The sequence below is a fragment of the Ochotona princeps genome, chromosome 2, assembly GCF_030435755.1.
Source record: "Ochotona princeps isolate mOchPri1 chromosome 2, mOchPri1.hap1, whole genome shotgun sequence".
NCBI lineage: Eukaryota > Metazoa > Chordata > Mammalia > Lagomorpha > Ochotonidae > Ochotona > Ochotona princeps.
In genome coordinates this window covers 14118137-14137418 of record NC_080833.1, presented here as the reverse complement: position 1 = coordinate 14137418, position 19282 = coordinate 14118137, and the positions used below count along the sequence as shown (strand labels likewise).

Here is a 19282-nt window from a genome sequence, read left to right as displayed (position 1 = left end):
TGCTACAGTTGCCCCTCTTAGTTTCCAGGCAAGAGGACAAGGCTACCAGCTCCTGAGCTCCACCCTGACCTGCCACCTAACTGGCATTGTTGACCAGTGCCACCTGCGACTTCTGTTGCAGACAGACTTCCCTAATTCCTCCTTTCAGCTCCTGTCTCCACCCGGCCTGCCTGCCTGCCGCCTCCCAGGGCATGTGGGACCAAAGTCCACAGGCAGTAGGCTGCAGCAATGGCACTGACCAGGATGTATGAAGGGGGTGTAGGTGACCCACCCACAGACACTAGGTGACACTGACTGGACACTGAGGTTCTACAGGGAAGGGGCTATCAGGCATGAAGCTGGCTCTGCTCGCCACCGCCAGAGGCTACGACTGTGTGAATAAAGCCTGCCCTCCAGAGCTAGGCGGCTGCTTCAGGTCCTGGCTCTGTCCCTCAGCCGCGGTGTCACTTCTGGTTGCTTAGCTCACTTCTCTGCTTCTGTTTCCTCATCTATGCACTGGAGCTAATGACCGTGCCTGGCCTCCGAGAGTGGTTGGGAAGAGAGATGTGGACGTGTGCAGGCAGGCACGTAGGGGCCAGCCCGGGCTCCAGGAACCCTGTGTTCTAGCGGCAGGAGATGGCCCTGTGCCGGGGTCCCCAGCCCTGCCTGCCCCACAAGGTTGGTGGGACCCACGTGCCCATCCCAGTCTGAGGTTCACATGGCCTGCAGAGCAGCCAGAAGGGGCCTTGGCGCCAGGATCACCAGGAGGCCCAGAGAAGCCCAAATCCTCTTCTGAGAACTTAATCCGCGCCCCTCCCAGGCGGCCCTGGCTAGATCGTGGTGGGAGGTCTTCAGTGGTAGACCTAATTACAAATGCGGGTGTCTGGGGCCCTCACCAGCCGCCTGCTGGCTGGGCTTCTGGGGGCAGGGGGCTGTGGGAGCCCACAGTAGGGTGGATGGGGTGGGGCTTTTCTGCTTGGAGATTGGCAGCTACAAGGAATGAAACACAGACTGGGGGCCAGGCAGAGTTGGGTTCAACTTCAAGTTGTCACCTACATAGGTCATGTAGCAGAGCAGATCGCTATGCCCTGCTGAGCCTCAACTTTCCCATCTGTGAAATGGGGAGTGATACTGGCAGGGATGTGAAAATGCTACACATGGGGCGCCCGGTGGTGTCTGGTTGCTTTGGTCTCGACTTCTTCTGCTCTCACTCTCAGAGTATTCAGCTGCTGCTACTGAGTCGTCCAGTCACCTGCTGCCCCAGTCTGCTTCTTGACTGACAAGAGCCAGGACTCCTAGTGTGTGTTTGGAGGTTGTCTTCCCCATCCTGAGCAGTCCCAGCATCTCCTGCCTGGTCTTAGGAGACTCCTTGCTGGTCTCCAGCCTCAAAACTGGCTTCTGGGATGACCTCTCAGAAAGAATGCTCAGGGGGTGGGCCAGGCGCGGTGCCTAGCAGCTAAAGTCCTCGCCTTGCACGCGCTGAGATCCCATATGGGTGCCAGCTCTAATCCCAGCTCCACTTCCCATCCAACTCCCTCCTTGTGGCCTGGGAAAGCAGTCGAGGACGGCCCAAAGCCTTGGGATCCTGCACCTGCATGCAAGACCTGGAGGAAATTCCTGGCTCCTGGCTTTGGATCAGTGTAGCACAGGCTCTTGTGGTCACTTGGAGAGTGAATCATTGAATGGAAGATCTTCCTCTCTGTTTCTCTTCCTCTCTGTATATCTGACTTTGCAATAAAAATAAATTTTTTTTTGAAGAATGCTCAGGGGTCAGGATTGTGGCATAGCGAGTAAAGCCACCATCTGCAATGCTGGCATCTCATATGAACATCAGTTCAATTTCCAACTGCTCTACTTCCAATCTAGCTCCATGTTAATGGCCTGGGAAAGCAGCGAAGGATGACTCAAATGTTTGTTTTCCTGCCATATGGGAGACCCGGATGAAGTCTTGGCTCCAAGCTTCAGCATGACCCAACCCTGGCCATTGCAGCTATCTGGGGAGTGAACCAGCATATGGAAGCTCCCTCCTTATCTCTCAGTCTAGAACATTCCTTAGCTCTGACCATCTTCAAGGTCCACCTCCAGCTTCTTGGAACCACTTCAAGCTCATCTCTCCGCTTGGCGCTTCCTTCTGAAGCCGCTCACATCAGCTGACGCGAAGGTCTACTGTCTTTGCTAAGCCTCAGCTCCCCCACTGCCTTCTCAGCCTTCATGCCCAATGCTGGGTGCCCCTCCCTGCCCCCGCACAGGGTGACCCCTGACGCGACAGAGGAGCTGAGGACAGAGTCCACTCACTCCTCTCTCCCGGGCTTGGCACCGGCTGTGGCAGGAGTTGTAAGCTGTGTCTCCATCCCAGCCAGTCACATCTGCAGGGGCTCAGGGTCAGAACACAGGGAAGCCTTGGGACTGTGCCAAGTAGGAGAGCTTTGCCCACTCTGTCACTCCAGCTGACTCTGCAGAAATAGGGCTGCACTGCTAGGCAGAGCTTCCAACTTTTCGAAAAAGCTGTGCGGTGGAACTAGCTCTGTGGCACCACAGGTTAGGCCACCAGTTGTTCTCCTTTGATCCAGGCCCTGCTAATGTGCCTGGGAAGAAAGTCCCGGTATCTGGCCTCCTGCCACTCAGTGGGAGCTCCAGATGGAGTTACTACTTCTGGCTGCAGCCTGGCCCTGAGCCGGAGGGAGGAGGACGGTAGATAGAACACCTCTCTTTCTGTTTCCAACTTTCTCTGTTGCTCTTTCAAATAAATTATTTTTGAAAGTCTGAAATCCAGATCTTCTGTGAAATCTCGTATCCGGAGATGTGGCAAGGGGTGGGCTTTGGGCACAGTGGCTAAGGACACCTCATGATCACAATGCCTGGTTTGTGTGCAGGCTCTGCATGATGACTTCAGGCCTTGGCTGCCTGCTCCCTCTGCGGGGGACCCAAGGTGAGTTCCCAGCACCTACCTTCAGCCCAGCCCAGCTCTGCTGGTGCGGGCATTCAGGGAGCGATCCAGTAGATCTCTGTCTCTCTGCTTTTCAGGTCTCGGAAGTGTGAGTTGGGGCATCCCCCAGCTGCCTGCACCCCTTTCTCACGACAGAAAGGAGCGGCTCGAGTGTGCGGGCAGTGATCGTGGTGCATATAAATCTAAGGATGAGAGGGAAGCTGACAGGACAGGGCCCCAAGTAGGGGTGCGCGCTCTGAAGGTGAGCCCCTGCCCAGCCTCCCGCGCGGGGAGCAGCCAGAGACTACATTTCCCGGTCTCCTTTGCAGCGGGGCGGGCTCAGGATCGGGGTCTCAGCCAGGGACGACGGGCTGAAGTGCGGAAGTGCTGTGCGCCACTTCCGGGAAGGCGGGGTTGGGAGGCAGGTGTGCAGTTTCCCCATGAAGTGACGGGAAAGGCGTCCGGGACTTAAAGCAGGCGGCAAAGGCACCAGGTGGGGGAAGGCGTGGTCCCATGGGCCTGCTGGCGGGGGGCGCCCTCTGACGTCTGCGACAGAAACCAGTTCTTACTAAGTTACCTTTACTGGGAATGAGACCAAGGACGTTGCCCTGCGCAGTTCCAACATGGGGCTTCCTTGTTTTCCTGTCGCAGCCTCAGCTTGGCTGTGCTTGCCTGGTTGCCAGGACTGCCAGGAAGCCGAGAGAGAAATCTGCTCAGGTTGCGTTTTCAATCCTTCTGACGCTCGTCCTCCGAGTTCAAATTTAACCGGCATGTGTTATAAAGTGGCTTGTTTGGGCTGCTGCGGGACCTGGCGGGCAGGGGTTTGGTCATGGATGGTAAACATAGCAAGGCTGTCATTAAGTGTAGGAGCCTTGGAATCAGATCTGGTTTCCAATCCTAGCTCCACACCTTGGGGGACCTGCGGCAACCCTCCCACGCCCTTGTTGTCCCCATCCATGTTAACGAGGGTGCTACACACGCCGGGGTCACCATCACCTTTGTCACAACAGGGACTTTTGTGCCAGTGAGGCAGGAGGCATGGACTTGGGACAGCTCTGTTTCCCCAGGGCCAGGAGTAGTCCTGAGTCTGGGTCTCATGGATGAACACCAGGATAGAAGATCATGCTTGCTGGACGAGGCAGAAGCTCTGTAAGGGTGAGCCGTGGCTGTCTGGCTCATCACCAAGTCCTGGCACCCCACACGGTGCCAGCTGAGCTGAATGAGCAGCTGCAAGGGGTCAGAGTCCGTGGTGTGGTTGATGGAGGCCATGCAGTGGGGGTGACCCCAAGCCCTTGAAGTCTTTCTTGCTGGGGGTTCTGGGGCACAGAGGGGTAGGCTGTCTACCATTCCGTAAGACGTAGAGCCGGACGCACAGGACAACTTTGCCCAGCATCACCCAGGTAGGGAGTGGTGGACGCTCTCGCTGCTCCCCCAGCTTCCCTCCACCCCCATCTCCCAGGCCCGGTGTCCACTTCTTCCCAGAGACACATGCCCAGTTCAGCCTCTCCCTCACTGACCACAAAGACACAGCTCTGTCCTCAGAAATATTTGGAAAGTTTTATTTAAATGTTTTGTTGTTCCCTTTGAACCAGCACCAAAGAGAAAAAAAAATTTTTTTTTTCTTTGCCATTTCAAACAGGAGAGTCGCTTCAGAGAGGAGCTGGCCCTTGTGTTTGTGGCTGGGCGCGGTGGGTGCCCCACCGGGTGGGTCTTTCCAGCCCAGCCGCCCTGGGGTAGGTGCCAGCCCTGGGAGGTGGCTTCCTGGGAGCGCTGGGCAGCCTTGGCGGAGCCCTGGGTGCACCCCTGCAGGGGACAGGGCTTGGGCACAGGGCCATGGGCATGACCGGGCCCAGGGGGCTCCAGGGGAATGCGAAGTCGGATCCAGAACGTTCCATGGAGGCTCCAGGGCTTCTGGGCCAGAAGAAGTGTGTTTGCTAGAAAAATAAGATGCCTCTGCTGTTTGTGCTCTCTGCCCAAAGGGCAGAGGAGAGGGGAGCGGGCAGAGAGTGGAGGCCAGGAGTGGCCCCTTGAAGACCCCAGAAAGGGGGTGAGGCAGGTGGCAGACTTTGGTTCCTGGGTCCCCTTTCTGGCAGTCACAGAGGCAGTAGAGGCCTAGGCCTCCCTGCCCCTTGAGGTGTGGGCTGCTGGGCAGTGGACAGCACCGGAGGAGGCGGCTGCTTCTGTCTTGGGCTCGTGGGTGCCCAGGGCTGTGGGCCCTCAGAACAGGATGCTCAAGGGGAGGAGGGTCAGCGGGACAAGCAGGGTGCCTGGGACGAGGCCGCCCGCAGAGCTGGCCCAGGCACAGTGGTCCAGGTTGGCACCGATGCAGGCCGCATACGCCATCACGTGGGGGATGTAGTTCTGCTCGTGTACGCCGTGCAGCAGGTGCGCCATGGGACCCTTGGCAAACACAGCCACGTCCTCCCCACCGTGGGTCTCGTGGCGCAGGGGCACAGCAGACTGGGCCTGGTAGTTGTTGTGAGCTGGGGATGGGAAGAACAGGCTTTCTGAGAGCCTGCAAGGGGCTGGCGTGGTGCACGCAACGCATCTGCCCCCACCCAGCCCCTAGGCTGGCCTGAAGAAGCTAAGGGTCAGGGCAGGGAAGGCTCCCCCCTGGATCACAGGATTCAAACTGAGTACACTCTGACCCAGCAGCCCACACTCTCAATCCCTAACAGGAAAACTTAATGTCACGGGTCTGTCTGACTTGGAGACTACTGACAGGGGCAGCCTCTGGCCAGAGGCACCACTGTGGAACTATCCAGCACAAAGGTGCATGCAACAACATGGACCTGGACCAACTGGGTGGGAAGCCTGACGTTAGAATGTTACATCACTACTGGGACAGTCATGATGACAATGTAACTCACCAAGAAGCTGCATGCAAAGCTGCCTAGAACCCCCCACCCTGTATGCGGGGGAACTGAAGGTGAGAAAGCTGGCATTAGGCACCCCAAAACACAGAGCTACCTGACTGAGAGTCACCTTGTGACTATTCTGATTCCTGTCCTGGCTGCTCCCAGCCGCTGCCCTGGACCAGGAGTTCAAGCTCTGTCCCCTCCTCCCTGGGGGCACCCTGTCCCAGTCCTGGTCCCGGCAGACTCACCATAGTCCACCATAGAGACATTCTCTCGCTCCCCGCCCACCACCTTGTAGCCTGGTCCGTTGCCGTACAGGATGGCTGTGAAGGGCTTCTTGTCTGTGTCGCTCACCATGGGGGCCAGGCCTACACAGGTAGGGGCAGTCCGGGGTCACACTGGAGCCCAAGTGTCAGCCTTGTCATTCGGTCACATTAACCCTGCTCTTTCTACCCAGCCAGCCCTGTATTCCACTGAGTGTCCCTCACTCCCACCTCCCAGGCCACCTGTCTGCTCTCTGTCCTTACCCATTGTCTGTGGAGCCAGCTGCCCACTTAGCCACCCACCCCAGCTTACTCCCTCCTCCCCTCGCTCTGGGTTCTCCTGCTCTGCAATTACTGGTACCTTTTCCTCCTTCCTCAGTTATTACCGAGTTCCCACCCCACTCCTGCTGCCACACAGGTGGACAGAAGACCTGGGGTATGCCTAGTGCCAGGTCAAAGGAGGCCTGCCTACCAAAGATAGAGTTGCCACGGGGCGTGTATCCCCCGAAGGTGAAGACATGGGAGTGGTCAGCGGTGACCACGGTCAGAGTGTCGTCCAGTGAGGTCATGGTGCCAGCCTTCCCGATGGCCCGGTCCATCTCCACGGCTTCATGAAGCGCCTGCTTGGCCTTGCCCTCATGGTGCCCATGGTCAATCCTGCCGCCTTGGGACACCAAGACCTTGGTGAATGGGAAACGTGCCGCCCAGCCCCATGGTCGTCCCCTGCATCATTCTCCCTTGGTGACACCGAAGAACAGCACCCACTGCCGGGAGCTGCTCTGGGCCAGTCACACATGTGCCACCCCTTATAGCTACAGAAGCCAAAGAGGAGCGGGGTGTGGCCAGGGCAAAGGCCACGCATATGAATCCAGGTGTGACTCCTTTGGAAGCCCCCTGGTTGTCCCTGTCCTCTGACATGAGTCCTTGGAAGCCTAAAGTGGCTATGAGTCCTGGTGCCTGGGCTGGCTCTGCAGGCTTCTTGGAGAGCCTGGGGAAGCCACAGGCCATGCCACCTCCCCCTGGTGAGGGCAGGGACCTGGCTTTGAGCTTGGCCGAGTGGTCCAGGGGAGCGTGACCTGAGGGAACGCTGCTGGGGGTGGACACACCCAGCTCTGAGGGTCTCAAGCTCGGGCGCCAGGCTGCTTCTTCCCACCAGCCTGTGCCTGGCTGCTGGCCTGGCAGGCTAGCCAGGCAGGGCCTCCCTTTGTTGTGGCTGAGGGAGCAGCTGGCTTGGTGGGCCCGGCCTGGCCCTCCTCACAATGAGGACAGCTCCCAGGGGAGCCCACGCTCACCACCACAGGTTCCTGGTTGGTTCCTCGGCAGCACAGGCCTCTTTGAGGCTCAGCCGAGACCACGGAGCTTCAGTGGGAACCCCGGGTTTGGCAAGGAAGCAGCCAAAGCCGGCTGGCTGCCGCTGGCCTCTGACAGTGGGGGGGCCTGAATGCGTAAGTGTGTGCAGCCAGAGTGTGTGTGTGGGGACACATGGACGGATCGGCAGGGCAGCGCAAGGCATCATGGGGGCCTGGCTGTTGCAACTCTGTAGGATTCCAGGATCTTTATCACTTCCTCACCCTTACTATTGTTACTGCCTGGGCCATTGTGTAACATAAGAATAACCAGAAGAGAAACATGGAGGATGTGTTCTTTGCTGAGCCCTGGTTCAAGTACTTCATGTTTTTGAACTCAAGGCAGGCTGATAGTCCTCCCCGGGGAGGGGAGAGTTTTTGGCTCTGGTTTACAGAAGTGTACAGGTACAGGTCACACAGCCAGCAGAGGGCACCACCGAGACAAGCACTGACGCCGGGACTCCAGGCCTCTGGACAGCGCCAGGGAAGGCCCAACAGAACGGACAGGCAGGGACCTGCAAGCCTTCCTGGGCCAGCACTTCTGACTTGCTTCCACAGTCCCCTACCTCCACCCCAAGCCTATCCTCTCCCAGGGAAATTCTCTCTCTCCCAGGGCTATTTCCAGAAGCTCCTTCCCAGGGCGGGGGCCCTACCTTCCACCAAAAGGAAAAAGCCCCTTGGGTTCTTCTTCAGGATCTTGATGGCCACCTCCACCATCTCGGAGAGCGACGGGTCAGTGATGTTGTTTCTGTTCAGCTCGTACTGCATGTCCCCTGGCTCAAAGAGACCTAGGGACAGCACCGGGGTTGGGGGTGGGGGTGGCATGCTGAGAACCCCAAGGAACATGGACTGTCTTGGGAAACAGACCTGCTACATACAACCTGGGGGTGGAGTGCACAGTTTGGGAGCCACAACTGTGCCCATAATTCCTTCCACCTTCCCCACCAGCACCACGATGAGGGAGGTAACTACATCCACTTTTTAGACAAGGAGATCAAGGGTCAGAGGGTTTGATATCTTGCCATGTTCAGCTGGAAATCAAGTCCACGAGTGTGACTGCAGTGTGGGAGGGATTAGCACATGGCACTGTCACCTGGATTCAGTGGACACAGTGGGCTGTGCTGTCAACCAGCAGGAGGCTGGGGACATTGTCCCTCTGTCCTGCAACCGCTGCCTCTCCCTTGTGGCATGTTCCCCACCCCTGTCCCCTGCTCCCTTGTCTCAGTGATTTGGGGTGACTCTCCAGAACACCTCACCCTCCCTGGCCAGCATGCAGAGAGTGCCTCTCGGTCAGAACCACATGCAGTCCTAGGTACTCCGGATGCATGTAGGTGAAAGCCTCCAAGATGCCGCCAATAACCCCACCTCCTGGAAGAGATGCCCAGACTGGCAAGGGGAGCCCTTGTATGGGGGTGGGGCTCCAGCCAACAACCAAGAATGCCGTGCAGCCCCAGGCAGCCCTGGGGTGTCTGCAACCTCAGAAGACCCAGCCAAGTCCCAACTCAGAGGAACTCCCAGAAGCTATCAGGGTTTCCTCTAGTTTAAGCTGTTTCAGGATGTCTTGTTGGAACGCAGTCGACATGTTCTCCAGTGTATCACCAACTGCTGATGACAACCCCTGTGGACTCTGCCAGCACCATCATTTGATGGAGGGAAAAGCTGAGGCCCTGAGGGGGGAGTCCCCTGTCTGAGGTTACACAGTGTAGGATGGCAGAGCTAGATCAAATCCTACACTTGGGCTCTGATCCAAGAGTGGCACTTAGGCTGTGTGGGCACCTGCAAAGCACTACACAACCCTCAGGTGGTACCAGGTGACCCAGGCAGGCAGAGAGTTGTGTGTGTGTGTTTCTGGAGGATCCCTTGGTGCCCAGCCCTGAGCCTATCATCTCCAGTGACCCTGCCAGGACCCAGAGCTGTGCCCATTGGAAAATGCATTGTGCCAAAGATTCTGTTTCCCACAGTGACAGGTGGGAAAGGGACTTTGGCCATTCACACAGTGGTGCTCAGGGCCCCACTCTACCAAGCAGGGACCTGCTGACTCCACATTCCTGGGGAGGGACAGCTATCTGGGCCCACAGAGACAATCTGGCAGGTGCCTGCCCTGGCCACACAGCAGAGCTCATTCCGGGTCCCCACTCCACAGTGCAGGGGCTGTGGCAGGGTAAGACTTGCCCGGGCTGTGCCACAGTCAGTGGTGCCCCATGCTGCAGGCTACTGCCCTCTGAACGTCCAGGTTTTAGCTTTCTCCTCGCCCGCTGAGGCAGATGCCTCTGCACTGTCTGCAGCCCATGAACCAGAACCCCCCTTGTTGCCCCTCCAAGCCCTTGGAGTCCGAGAGCAAAGGCCTCTTAATTGGCCACTGGGTGCTCCACCCCCTTCACTTACCCAAGAGGTAGTCCACGGAATAGGGGTCAAGGGCCAGGAGTTCGGTGCGGTTCCAGACATAGTGGGAGTGCTAGGAGGAAGGGGCTGTGTCAGCAGCTGTAGGGCTGGGGACCCCGGAGGACTACCCTGGCTGGCGCCATCTGGAGCACGTGACCATTTCCTTTGGCTGCTTAAGATGCTCCCTCTGACACGGCTTTGTTCCAGAAATGACAAACCTGAGGGCAATTATGAGGCCCAGCATGGCGGGGCTTGATCTGCCCAAGGTCAGGAATGCCAGGCAAGTGGACCCTGGGGCAAAGAGGAGGTGTAGGTCACCAGGGACCATGAGTGCCTGCTGCAAGGTATAAGCCGGGGGCCTGGGGCCGTGGGGAGCCAGGGTGTTGTGGGGCCCCATCTAGGAGGAGGATAAAGGTGGAGCTGCTTCCCCATATGTGGCGATCACACAGTGCCGCCCCAGCCAGGGCACGACCGGGGGTCCAGGCACTGCCAAGAACCTACCTTGGGAGCATCAGAGGCTGCCTGGGGCTGCAATGGGGGTCCAGCCCCCCACACTTGCTTTCCTGTGTTCCCACTGGCTCCTTGCATCAGCCCCATGAAGTGGCAAAGAGGGAATGGACTGCTGAACCCACTCTCTGGGTGCTGTTTGCTAGGGCATGACTAATGCAGGTTCAAAGGCTCTACCTGATCCGGCCTGCACTGGACCATGGCCTGGGCCCCCTGTCTGCCCAAGTTGGGGGTCTAGACTGAGCTCCAGCCTGATCACCCTGCCTAGGAAGAAAAGGACCAAACTCCAGCCTGGGCAGGAAGGAACCAAGGGATCCCCTATTAAGTGGCATTCTCATCTCTTTCAGGGTACCCTGGGAGGAACTAGGACCCCCCATTTCACAGAGGGGAACATGAGACCTAGAGAATCATGGGGCCCCACTGCTGCTCACGCTGCCTCTGGCCTTGAACTTGCTACCTTGTGCCTGGGCTTGAAGGTCTTCCAGGTGTCAACGAGGTCCAGGCCATCCAGCCTCGTGCCCCTGGCCTTCTCATCCATCTCATACTCCACGTCGGTTCTATTTTTGGGAAACATGTACTTGCGGCCACCTCCCATGATCACCTAAAGGAGACAAAGTCATCAGGATGCTGCATTCTAAGCTCTCCCGATGGCCCTGGGCCACTGGGCTCCGGCACCCTGAGCCCTCCTGGGACACTGTCGCAGCCTGCTGAGTCCTGAGCTCTGTCCTTTCTGCCACCGTTCAGCAGGGGCATGTAACATTGTGAGTCACAGGGGACCTTGGACTGGGGCTCATGGATGAAACAGCCCCAAGCTATTGGTCCTCTGCCTGCACTGGCTTTCCTTTAAGTCCTGCCTATAAGGGAACAAGGCATCCAGAGCATGTCAGGCGCTGAGCACCAAGAGGCACAAGCCCATGCCACTTGGGACTGCGGCTACAAGGCAATCCTTGCTCCTTGGGTTCCCAGATAAAAAGTTGCAACTGCCAATAAGCGGCAGAATTGGGACCTGAGCCCGGGGCCTCTTGAACTTGGAGGAGGAGCGAGGACAGGGACTCCAGGGACCTCAGCTCCCACGCGGACAGGCAGGATGCCCTGGGCGAGGCTCCGGCCGGGAGGTCTCTGGGGCAGCACAGCTGGGAGGCAGCCGGCCACAGCCTGGGCAAACAGCGTGGCTGGCCCAGTGACTGTGCAGTCACCACTGGGCTAATTTTACCCAGCGCGGCTGCTGTGTGTGGCAGACGGACGCAGGCCTGTTTGTTTTCCTTGGGAGTCCATGTTTGAAGTTCTGACTATTTATAAAATGGGGGCCAAGAGCATAACAGCCACCGCCCGTGGTGTCCACCACGCTGGTGTCCTCTTGTCACCGCGGGCGCCAGCCCAGGCTGCTGCCCCTGGCCAACACCTTGGGAAAGCTGAGGCTGGCCCGGATCTCACATTCCTAGGCCTGGCAGCTCACAGACCCCTTCTCTGCTTTCCGCTCTCAGACCCCAGCCAGCTGGCCAGGCCTGTGGCATACGGGCACCTGATTCGGGTGCTCATTGACCAAGGGTGTGTCATTTAACCCTGTGGCCCTCATTTTCCCAACTTGTAAAAGGGGAGCCTCCCCCTGTCACACACACACAGTCCATCACAGGAGTCACTGTAGAGTCCAGCATGAGTCCAGCACTGCTGCGTGGGCTTCCAGGGGGAGGGTTCCTGCTGCCAAGCCCAACTGCCAGCTGCAGCCTGGCGCTCTGGAGGCGGGGCAGACCATGAGGAATGAAGGACCCCAGGTCGCGGGACCCGTGTCCCCTTAGTATTCCCACAGAACCTGACCCCGTGGCATTTCCAGTGAAAACCAAAGGCCCCAATCTTCTCGCCTGGAGTCTCCTGGTTTCCGTCCCCAGGAGGGCCCGCACCCGGGCTCATTAAACTCCCAAATAATAGACTTGCTGTCGGGCCTCAGGACTCGGGTTTGTGCCTTCTTTCTTTCCTCCTTTTATAAGCAAAAGATATTTATTTTCAGTGAAGACACCAGGGTTTCTGCATCATATATAGTCCGGGGAGGGGGGATTGGCGGCTTGTGCAGCAGTGGGGTGAAAGGGCAGATGGAGCTAGGGAGACAAGTTAGAGGAGAGGGCAGGGCTCACACACCCCTGCCCCTGCGGAGCGCCACCCCCCAACAACCAAAAGTGTCTCCCCTCTGTACAGCTCCTCCTCAGGCGCCTGACCCCATCTCAGGCTGGCCCCGCAAGTTCTCCAAGCACTGTTGGTAATCAGCCCATGCAGCTCTCGCCATGGCCTCCAACAGCCTAGGTTGAGGCCACTGGGGAAACCAAGGACTGGGGTGTCAGGGGAGACTGGCCGCAGGCCAGATGTTTGCTTTCTGAGGGCTCAGCAGGTCCACTTGTCCTGAACTGGAGACAGCTTGCACTAGCCATGATGTCTACCAGCTCTCTTAAGACGTGCTGTTGAGTGTATAGTCACACGCCTGTGCTTGCAGGGCAGGCTCTCCCTCAGACAGCCCCCATGCTGCATCGCGTGCGTGTGTGTGTGTGTGTGTGTATTGGGGGCACAGCGCCAGGAACCAATTTATGAAGTAATCCCCAGGCGCCTGGTTCCGGGGCTGCGGCGGACACGTGAGGGGTCACTCTGCAGCCACACCGCAGAGCAATCCTCCAGGGCCTGCCTGCCCCAACCACAAATCCCCTAATGGACTGGGAGCCCTCCCAGGTGTGTGGGGAGCCAGGCCAAGGCCGCCGCTCCCAGACCAGCCTAGGCCTGAGGTCTCCTGCCCGCTGCGGGCCCCACCTCACAAGCCCGTGCCCGCCCTGGCCACACGGCACACTCACGTCAATGTCCCTGATGTTGTGCATAAGCTGGTAGGCGATGTCCTTACAGCCCTGGCTCAGGGCCTCCGGGGGCATCTCATTGTCCGAGTACCAGTCCCGATCAGCAGAGTGGGCATAAGCAGCACTGGGGGTGGCATGGTTCACTCGCGTGGTGGTCACGATGCCCACAGACTTCCCTGGGGTGTAGGAGGCAGGGGTTGGCTCAGTGTGCGATGGGGTGCCCCAGCTACTTTCTCCCCTACCCCAGCTAACTACCAGTATGTTCCACTGACCACTGGGTCTCAGTCTTTCCACCTGTACACAAGGTGGGTGGCAGCTGCCAAGTAGTCTTGGGGCTGGGAGCCCCTCCCTCCACCCTGCAGGATGTAGCTTTTCAGCCTGGAGCTGTGAGCACTGGGGCCAGTCTTCCCGGCCACCTGGGATCACTCCTGTAGGGGACCCCCTGAAGACTTGGGAACAGGGTGGGACAGTCTCCTGCATCCTGTGCTGGGGCCTCCCAATTTCCAGAAGGGAGTGGAAGAAGCAGGCATGCACTGACCCTGAAGAGCCAGCCGTGGTGGGGCCCTCTCCACTCCTCACACCAAACCTAGGAGGGGCTTCATTTACATGGCCAGTCTATGGTTGATGGGAAATTTGGGAGACACTGACCTAAGGTCAGCCCAGGGGCCTCCACCCGGAAGGGGATTCCAGGACTGCTGCCCAGACGCTCAGAGCACTGGAGCTGGGAGGTTGCGAGGCTTCCTTTACTGGCCTCTCCTTGCTGCGCAGGTGCAAAAACTGAGGTTAGACTGGCCCACCCACACCCATCACGCCCCAGCTTACCAGCGTCCCTGGCCCATCGCAGGATAGAGGTGACCTCGTTGCCCTGTGTGGTGTTGCACTGGGAGCGCTGGGTGGCCGCACTCACCCCCACAGTGCCCTCATTGGCCTTCACCCCGCACAGGTAAGCGGTGGCAGTGCCCGCGCTATCGGGGACTTGTGCGTTGGTGTTGTATGTCTGCGGGGGGAAGCCAGAGTCAGGAAATGACCACTTCCCCACCCCCAGCAAAGGGATGGGGGCAGGAGGCACACGGAGCGGCCCCCACGGGCCTAGCTGAGCCCTGCTGCCTGGCTGCTGCTTCCTCTCCCCACTCCCCAGGCTGCGGCTCAGGCGGCAGGAAGGGTGGGGTCTGCCTCTCCAACGCGTGGAGAAGTGTTTGGTGGAGGTCAGGGCAGGTCAACGAGGCCGCTCTTGGGTGCTGCAGCTGCAGTAGCCAGCACCAAGAGGACCAGCTGGTAAGTCCTGGAGAAAGGCACGGGCTTTAGTGTTCTGCATCCAGGCCCCACCCTGAGCCTCCTAGAGAGCTTGAATCCATCAACCTGTCTCCTTCCCCACCAGCTGGAGAGCTCCTCCAAGGCACAGGAAACCCTGCAGGATGTTGTGGAGCCCCAACAACAACCACACCCAGCAGATGGGATCAGTAACCTGGAGAACACACACCATGTCAGGAGAGAACCTGAATTGCATGGCGAGACCACCCTGCAGGTGCAGCCAATCTGCAGGGGGTGGGTCAAGGGTCAGCATGGGGAGGTGCTGAGGGCTGGGGGGGGGGCCTCTGGCCAGTGCTGTGTTCTTGCTTGACCCTGACGCTGGTTAGATGGGCAGACACCAGTGGTTTGGGGAAGTGACCGTGACAACTTGCACACCTTTACTCTGCGTTTCATGTCACTATAAAGATCTCTGATCTCTGCTGCTCTCCTTTCACAGCTGACTGGGGACCTTCTGCCACCTCCTGCACTTCCCTCCCCGACCCAACCCCATGGGGCCAGTTTGAGAGATAGGAGGCTCAGGCTGGGTGGGCTTGGGGGGCTCACCTTGGAGAGGGCAACAAAGGGGAACTTGTCCATCTCCAGCCTGGTCTCCTCCCCGGTGTGGTGATGGAGCTGACCCTTGAGGATGCGGGCCGCCGTCACGGTGGACACCCCCATCCCTGTGGGAGGAAGAGGAGGGAGGACTTCTGTCTCTTCAGTGCCCAGAGCTCCCCAGTTTGGTGTCAAGCTAGGCTGGGACAGTGGGCAGCCCTTACTCCCTTCCTTCCCCAGACCCAGACCTCGTGGGTCTGCAGCCTCACGACCTCCCCACCTCTTACACCGCCCTAGCTCGGCCTCTTCAGCACAGCCCCTCCCCCCCAGCCTGCCTCCCTTCCCTCCCCAGGCCTCACCATCCCCCAGGAACATGATGATGTTCTTCGCCACCTTGGTATTGAGCTTCTGAAGCCCCAGAGCGTTTTTCAGGGTCTGCTGAGCTTGGTCCCGCCAGTACTTGGGGTCCTTCTCTTTCTCTGTGCAGAGAGGGGGGCAAAATGATTTCACCCCCAGACTTGTAGATCCCCCACACCTCCCTGCTGAGGCCTGGGAGGAGATAACCGCAGTGGCGCACCTCAGACAACACACCTGGCAATTTGCAAACACGTGCCTGCCCAAGCCCTCAGATGAGCCTGTGGGCCTGGAGTCTTCTCCCCAAGGTTCATGAGGCTCAGTGACACCTAGGGCCTCACCTAAGGACACACAGCACCGGCAGGCACAGGCAAAGCCGGGCTCCCCTCCAAAGCCCATGCTTTACTTGCACCCCTCCAGGGGCGTTCTGCCACAACAGCAACTGAACAGGTGCAGAGCAGTAGGGAGGGCACTGTTTAACCTCCTCCCCAGCATGATGCCTTCCAGCTGCAGGCGGCTCCAGATGTCTCCAGCCATCAGCTTCCCACTCTGCTGGGCTCACTTGACAGAGCAGGTTTGGCAGGAGCCTGATGTGGTGACAGCACTAATGGCAGTGCCAGAAAGCAGGACTTGCCTTCAGTTGAGTGTACTGGGTATTAAAGAACCCTGCAGTCTCACAGCTGGCTGGAGGAGGTAGTCAAGAGGAACACCTGTGTCTCTGATCCATCACCTGCCATGCATCATCACCCAGTCTGAGATGAAGCGAGAACTACAAAGTCCTCATCCTGTCCTCCCTCTGACTCCTGTGCATGTGTTCGGCGAACAGGTCCCCCATCCAAGTGCCTGGATTTGAGTCCTGCCTCTGGCTTTGGATGCCGGCCTCCAGCTAATGCAGACCCTGGAAAGGCAGTGGTGATGAATCAAGCATCTGGGTTCTTGCCACGCATGTGGGAGACCTGGGGAAGGAACCAGTTGATAGGAGACCCTTTCTCTTTCAAATAAATCAACAACTTAAAACACACTTAAAGGGAGGGCCCAGCGGCGTGGTCCAGCGGCTAAAGTCCTCGCCTTGAAAGCCCCGGCATCCCATATGGGCACCGGTTCTAATCCCGGCAGCTCCACTTCCCATCCAGCTCCCTGCTTGTGGCCTGGGAAAGCAGTCGAGGACGGCCCAAAGCTTTAGGACCCTGCACCCGCGTGGGAGACCCGGAAGAGGTTCCTGGTTCCCGGCATCGGATTGGCGCGTACCGGCCCGTTGCAGCTCACTTGGGGAGTGAAACATCGGATGGAAGATCTTCCTCTCTGTCTCTCCTCCTCTCTGTATATCCGGCTTTCCAATAACAATAAAATCTTAAAAAAAAAAAAAAAAACACTTAAAGGGAAACCCGAAGCTGCAGCCAAGTCTCTGTCAAGTAGCTGTCGCTTCCCTAAGACCCAGGGACCTTTCCTGGCAAAAGGGATTATTGGCAGGATCCCCCGAAGATCGTCCCAAGGACTGGACTAGGTAAGTCAAAGGGTGTCTCTGGCCTGCAAGAAAGGCTGGGAGGTGGCTCCCATCTCCTAGGACGCCTTGTCCAGAGCGGAGGTCGGGGTCCATGGGAGTCAGGGAACTAAGTGCTTGTCTTCTTGTACTCAGACCCCATGGAACCTGTCCAGAGGAAGCCAGAAGCTGGAGGTGGGATCCCCTCTTCCCATAGTACTGCCCCCTGTGAGAAATTGAAGGGTCTTGTCCAAGGCCGTGTTGCATGGCTGTGTGTGAGGTGGGGGCGGGCAGAAGCCTCCCCTCTGACTCCCCTCAGGCCCACACTTGCTTCTGTGGCAGTGCAGGGAATAGCTCTCCCCCAAACACTCCTAGTCTCTGCTGTGACATGTCTCATGTGGCACCAGCCCCTTGCATGCTCCCAGCAAGCTAGGAAATCACGCTAGGAAATGAGGAACCCACGTGAGAGCCCAGAGAAATAGAGACCAACGTGTCCATGTGGCAGCATCCTTGCCTCGGATAGTCTTGGGCCCAGGCACACCCAGGGCCCTGCCTCAAGAAGTCTCCCCCTTGGGCCCGGCACAATAGTGTAGTGGCTAAAGTCCTTGCCTTGAATGCACCGGGATCCCATGTGGGCACCGATTCTAATCCCAGCAGCCCCACTTCCCATCCAGCTCCCTGCTTGTGTCCTGGGCAAGCAGTGGAAAACCGCCAAAGGCTTTGGGACCCTGCACCCACGTGAGAGAACCAGAAGAACTTCTGGCTCCTGGCTTCAGATCAGCGCAGCTTCAGCTGCTGCAGCTGCTTGGGAAGTGAACCATCGGATGGAAGATCTTCCTCTCGCCTCCTCTCTGTATATCTGCCTTTCCAATAAAACAAAAACAGAAGAAGCCTCCCCTGAGGCTACCCCGTCCCCTTTGGCCATGTCATGGGCCTTGGTATCCTAACCTTCATCCCTCAAAGGTAAGACTGCAAAGCTGAGGCATCCAGGTAGTACACACTTGAGAGCCAGGCCGATTTAACAGAGAGGCAACCAACGTTCATGAGGGTGGGTCACCCCACACAGAAACACCAGTCATGTGTGAGCCAGGGTATCCCTGTGAGGTGAGAAGCCCAGGAAGGGTCCCCAGGCAAGGGCCAGGGCAAGGGCAACAGAGGGCATCTCCCTGTTACCCATCTGTTGCTTTAATTGAATAATCAAGTGAGGTTTTCTGGGATTTTTATGGTGCCTCCATGTGGCGTTTAACTTCCTGTGGCCAGCACAGTGTCTCCTCCTTTCTGGGACGGTGGGTGTGATTGACAGCTGAGCAGGTAAAGCTCCCAAAGATCCCAGCACACTTGCCTCCATCTGACTGCCGCCTACTTCCGCATCTCACCGCCACCTTCACAACAGCCTGAGCTCCAACTCCATCTCTGCAGGTGCCAGACCTTGTAGGCAGAGTCCCCAGCTGGGAGTCTGGACACCCCCACCCTTTCCATCCAGACAGGTGCCCTCAGGCAAGTTCTCCCTGTGCCTGTGTCTGCCCTAGAAAATTCAAGGGACCACAGGACACAAAGCCCAGGCCAGTGTCCAGGCCAATTGTTTGGATCAGAGACTCTGCCTGTTCTTGCCCGCCACCACCTACGCATCACCTCACAAGGCCCTTGGTCACACGGTCTCCACAGCCTCGTTGTGCCTCCCGGGTCAGGGATGGGTTTCTGCCCGACCTGACCACCCACTGCTGTCACCTATGGCCTGGCAGATCCTGGGGTTGGACTGACCATCAGCCTGCCAGGCAACTGCAGTTCTCATGGCCCCGGCCATGTCCCCAGCTGCCCTGCTCCCCTCTGTCCCTGCTGGCCTGGGAAGCAGGCAAGCCCTTGCTTCTATGACCAGAACCACCTAGCACAGTTCCTGAAGAGGATCAGTAGGGACAAACTGACATCCTCCTCAGGAAACCAGTTTAAAGTAATGAGGCTCTAGACAACTGAATGTCAGTAGACTATTGTTTCTGGAGATGGCGCAATGGCACAGATGTGCAGGGGACAGCATGGTCAGACTATGCCATGGGCTACCACATGCATGCTGTTCACATTTGGTGGTCTGTGTTCAGCACAACAGGGGCAAGCCTGGTCATTCCCTTTGGCACAGGAGTTCAGGACCAGATCTAGATAGTGGCCAGGTAAGTATAAATACTTGTAAAAATTCATCACACTAAAAAAATGTCATCATGCTACACAACTAAAAGTCTGGGCCCCTTACTATAATCAGGAAGTAGGAGTGCTAGCATTGTAGCACAGCAGGTTAAGCTGCCTCTTGGGATATTGGTGACCCAGATCAGATTGCCAGCTCAAGTCCTGCCTGCTCCACTTCCGAAGCAGCTCCCTGCTAATGCACCTGGTGATGGCTCAAGTACTTGGGCTCCTGCCACCACACGGGAGCCATGGCTATTGCAGGTATTGGGGAGTAAACCAGTGGATGGAAGATTTCTATTATTCTGTCTTTTAAGTAGACAAAAGTAGATTAAAAAAAGG

At 58.0% G+C, this 19282-nt stretch overlaps 1 protein-coding gene across 1 annotated transcript in view; it reads right to left on the bottom strand.

Annotated features, from left to right (window-relative positions):
* Nucleotides 1–4440: 4440 nt before the first annotated feature.
* The window catches only part of ALPL (alkaline phosphatase, biomineralization associated), a 53806-nt gene continuing 38964 nt past the window's right edge, over nt 4441–19282 (bottom strand). The window contains exons 3-12 of the mRNA XM_058676408.1: nt 15294–15413; nt 14947–15062; nt 13915–14089; nt 13093–13268; nt 10719–10862; nt 9758–9827; nt 8026–8160; nt 6499–6690; nt 6012–6131; nt 4441–5388 (exon numbers count right to left, since the gene is read on the bottom strand). Coding sequence (XP_058532391.1) covers nt 5123–5388; nt 6012–6131; nt 6499–6690; nt 8026–8160; nt 9758–9827; nt 10719–10862; nt 13093–13268; nt 13915–14089; nt 14947–15062; nt 15294–15413 — 1514 coding nt within the window. The 3' untranslated portion in view covers nt 4441–5122. The remainder of the gene's footprint in view (nt 5389–6011; nt 6132–6498; nt 6691–8025; nt 8161–9757; nt 9828–10718; nt 10863–13092; nt 13269–13914; nt 14090–14946; nt 15063–15293; nt 15414–19282) is intronic.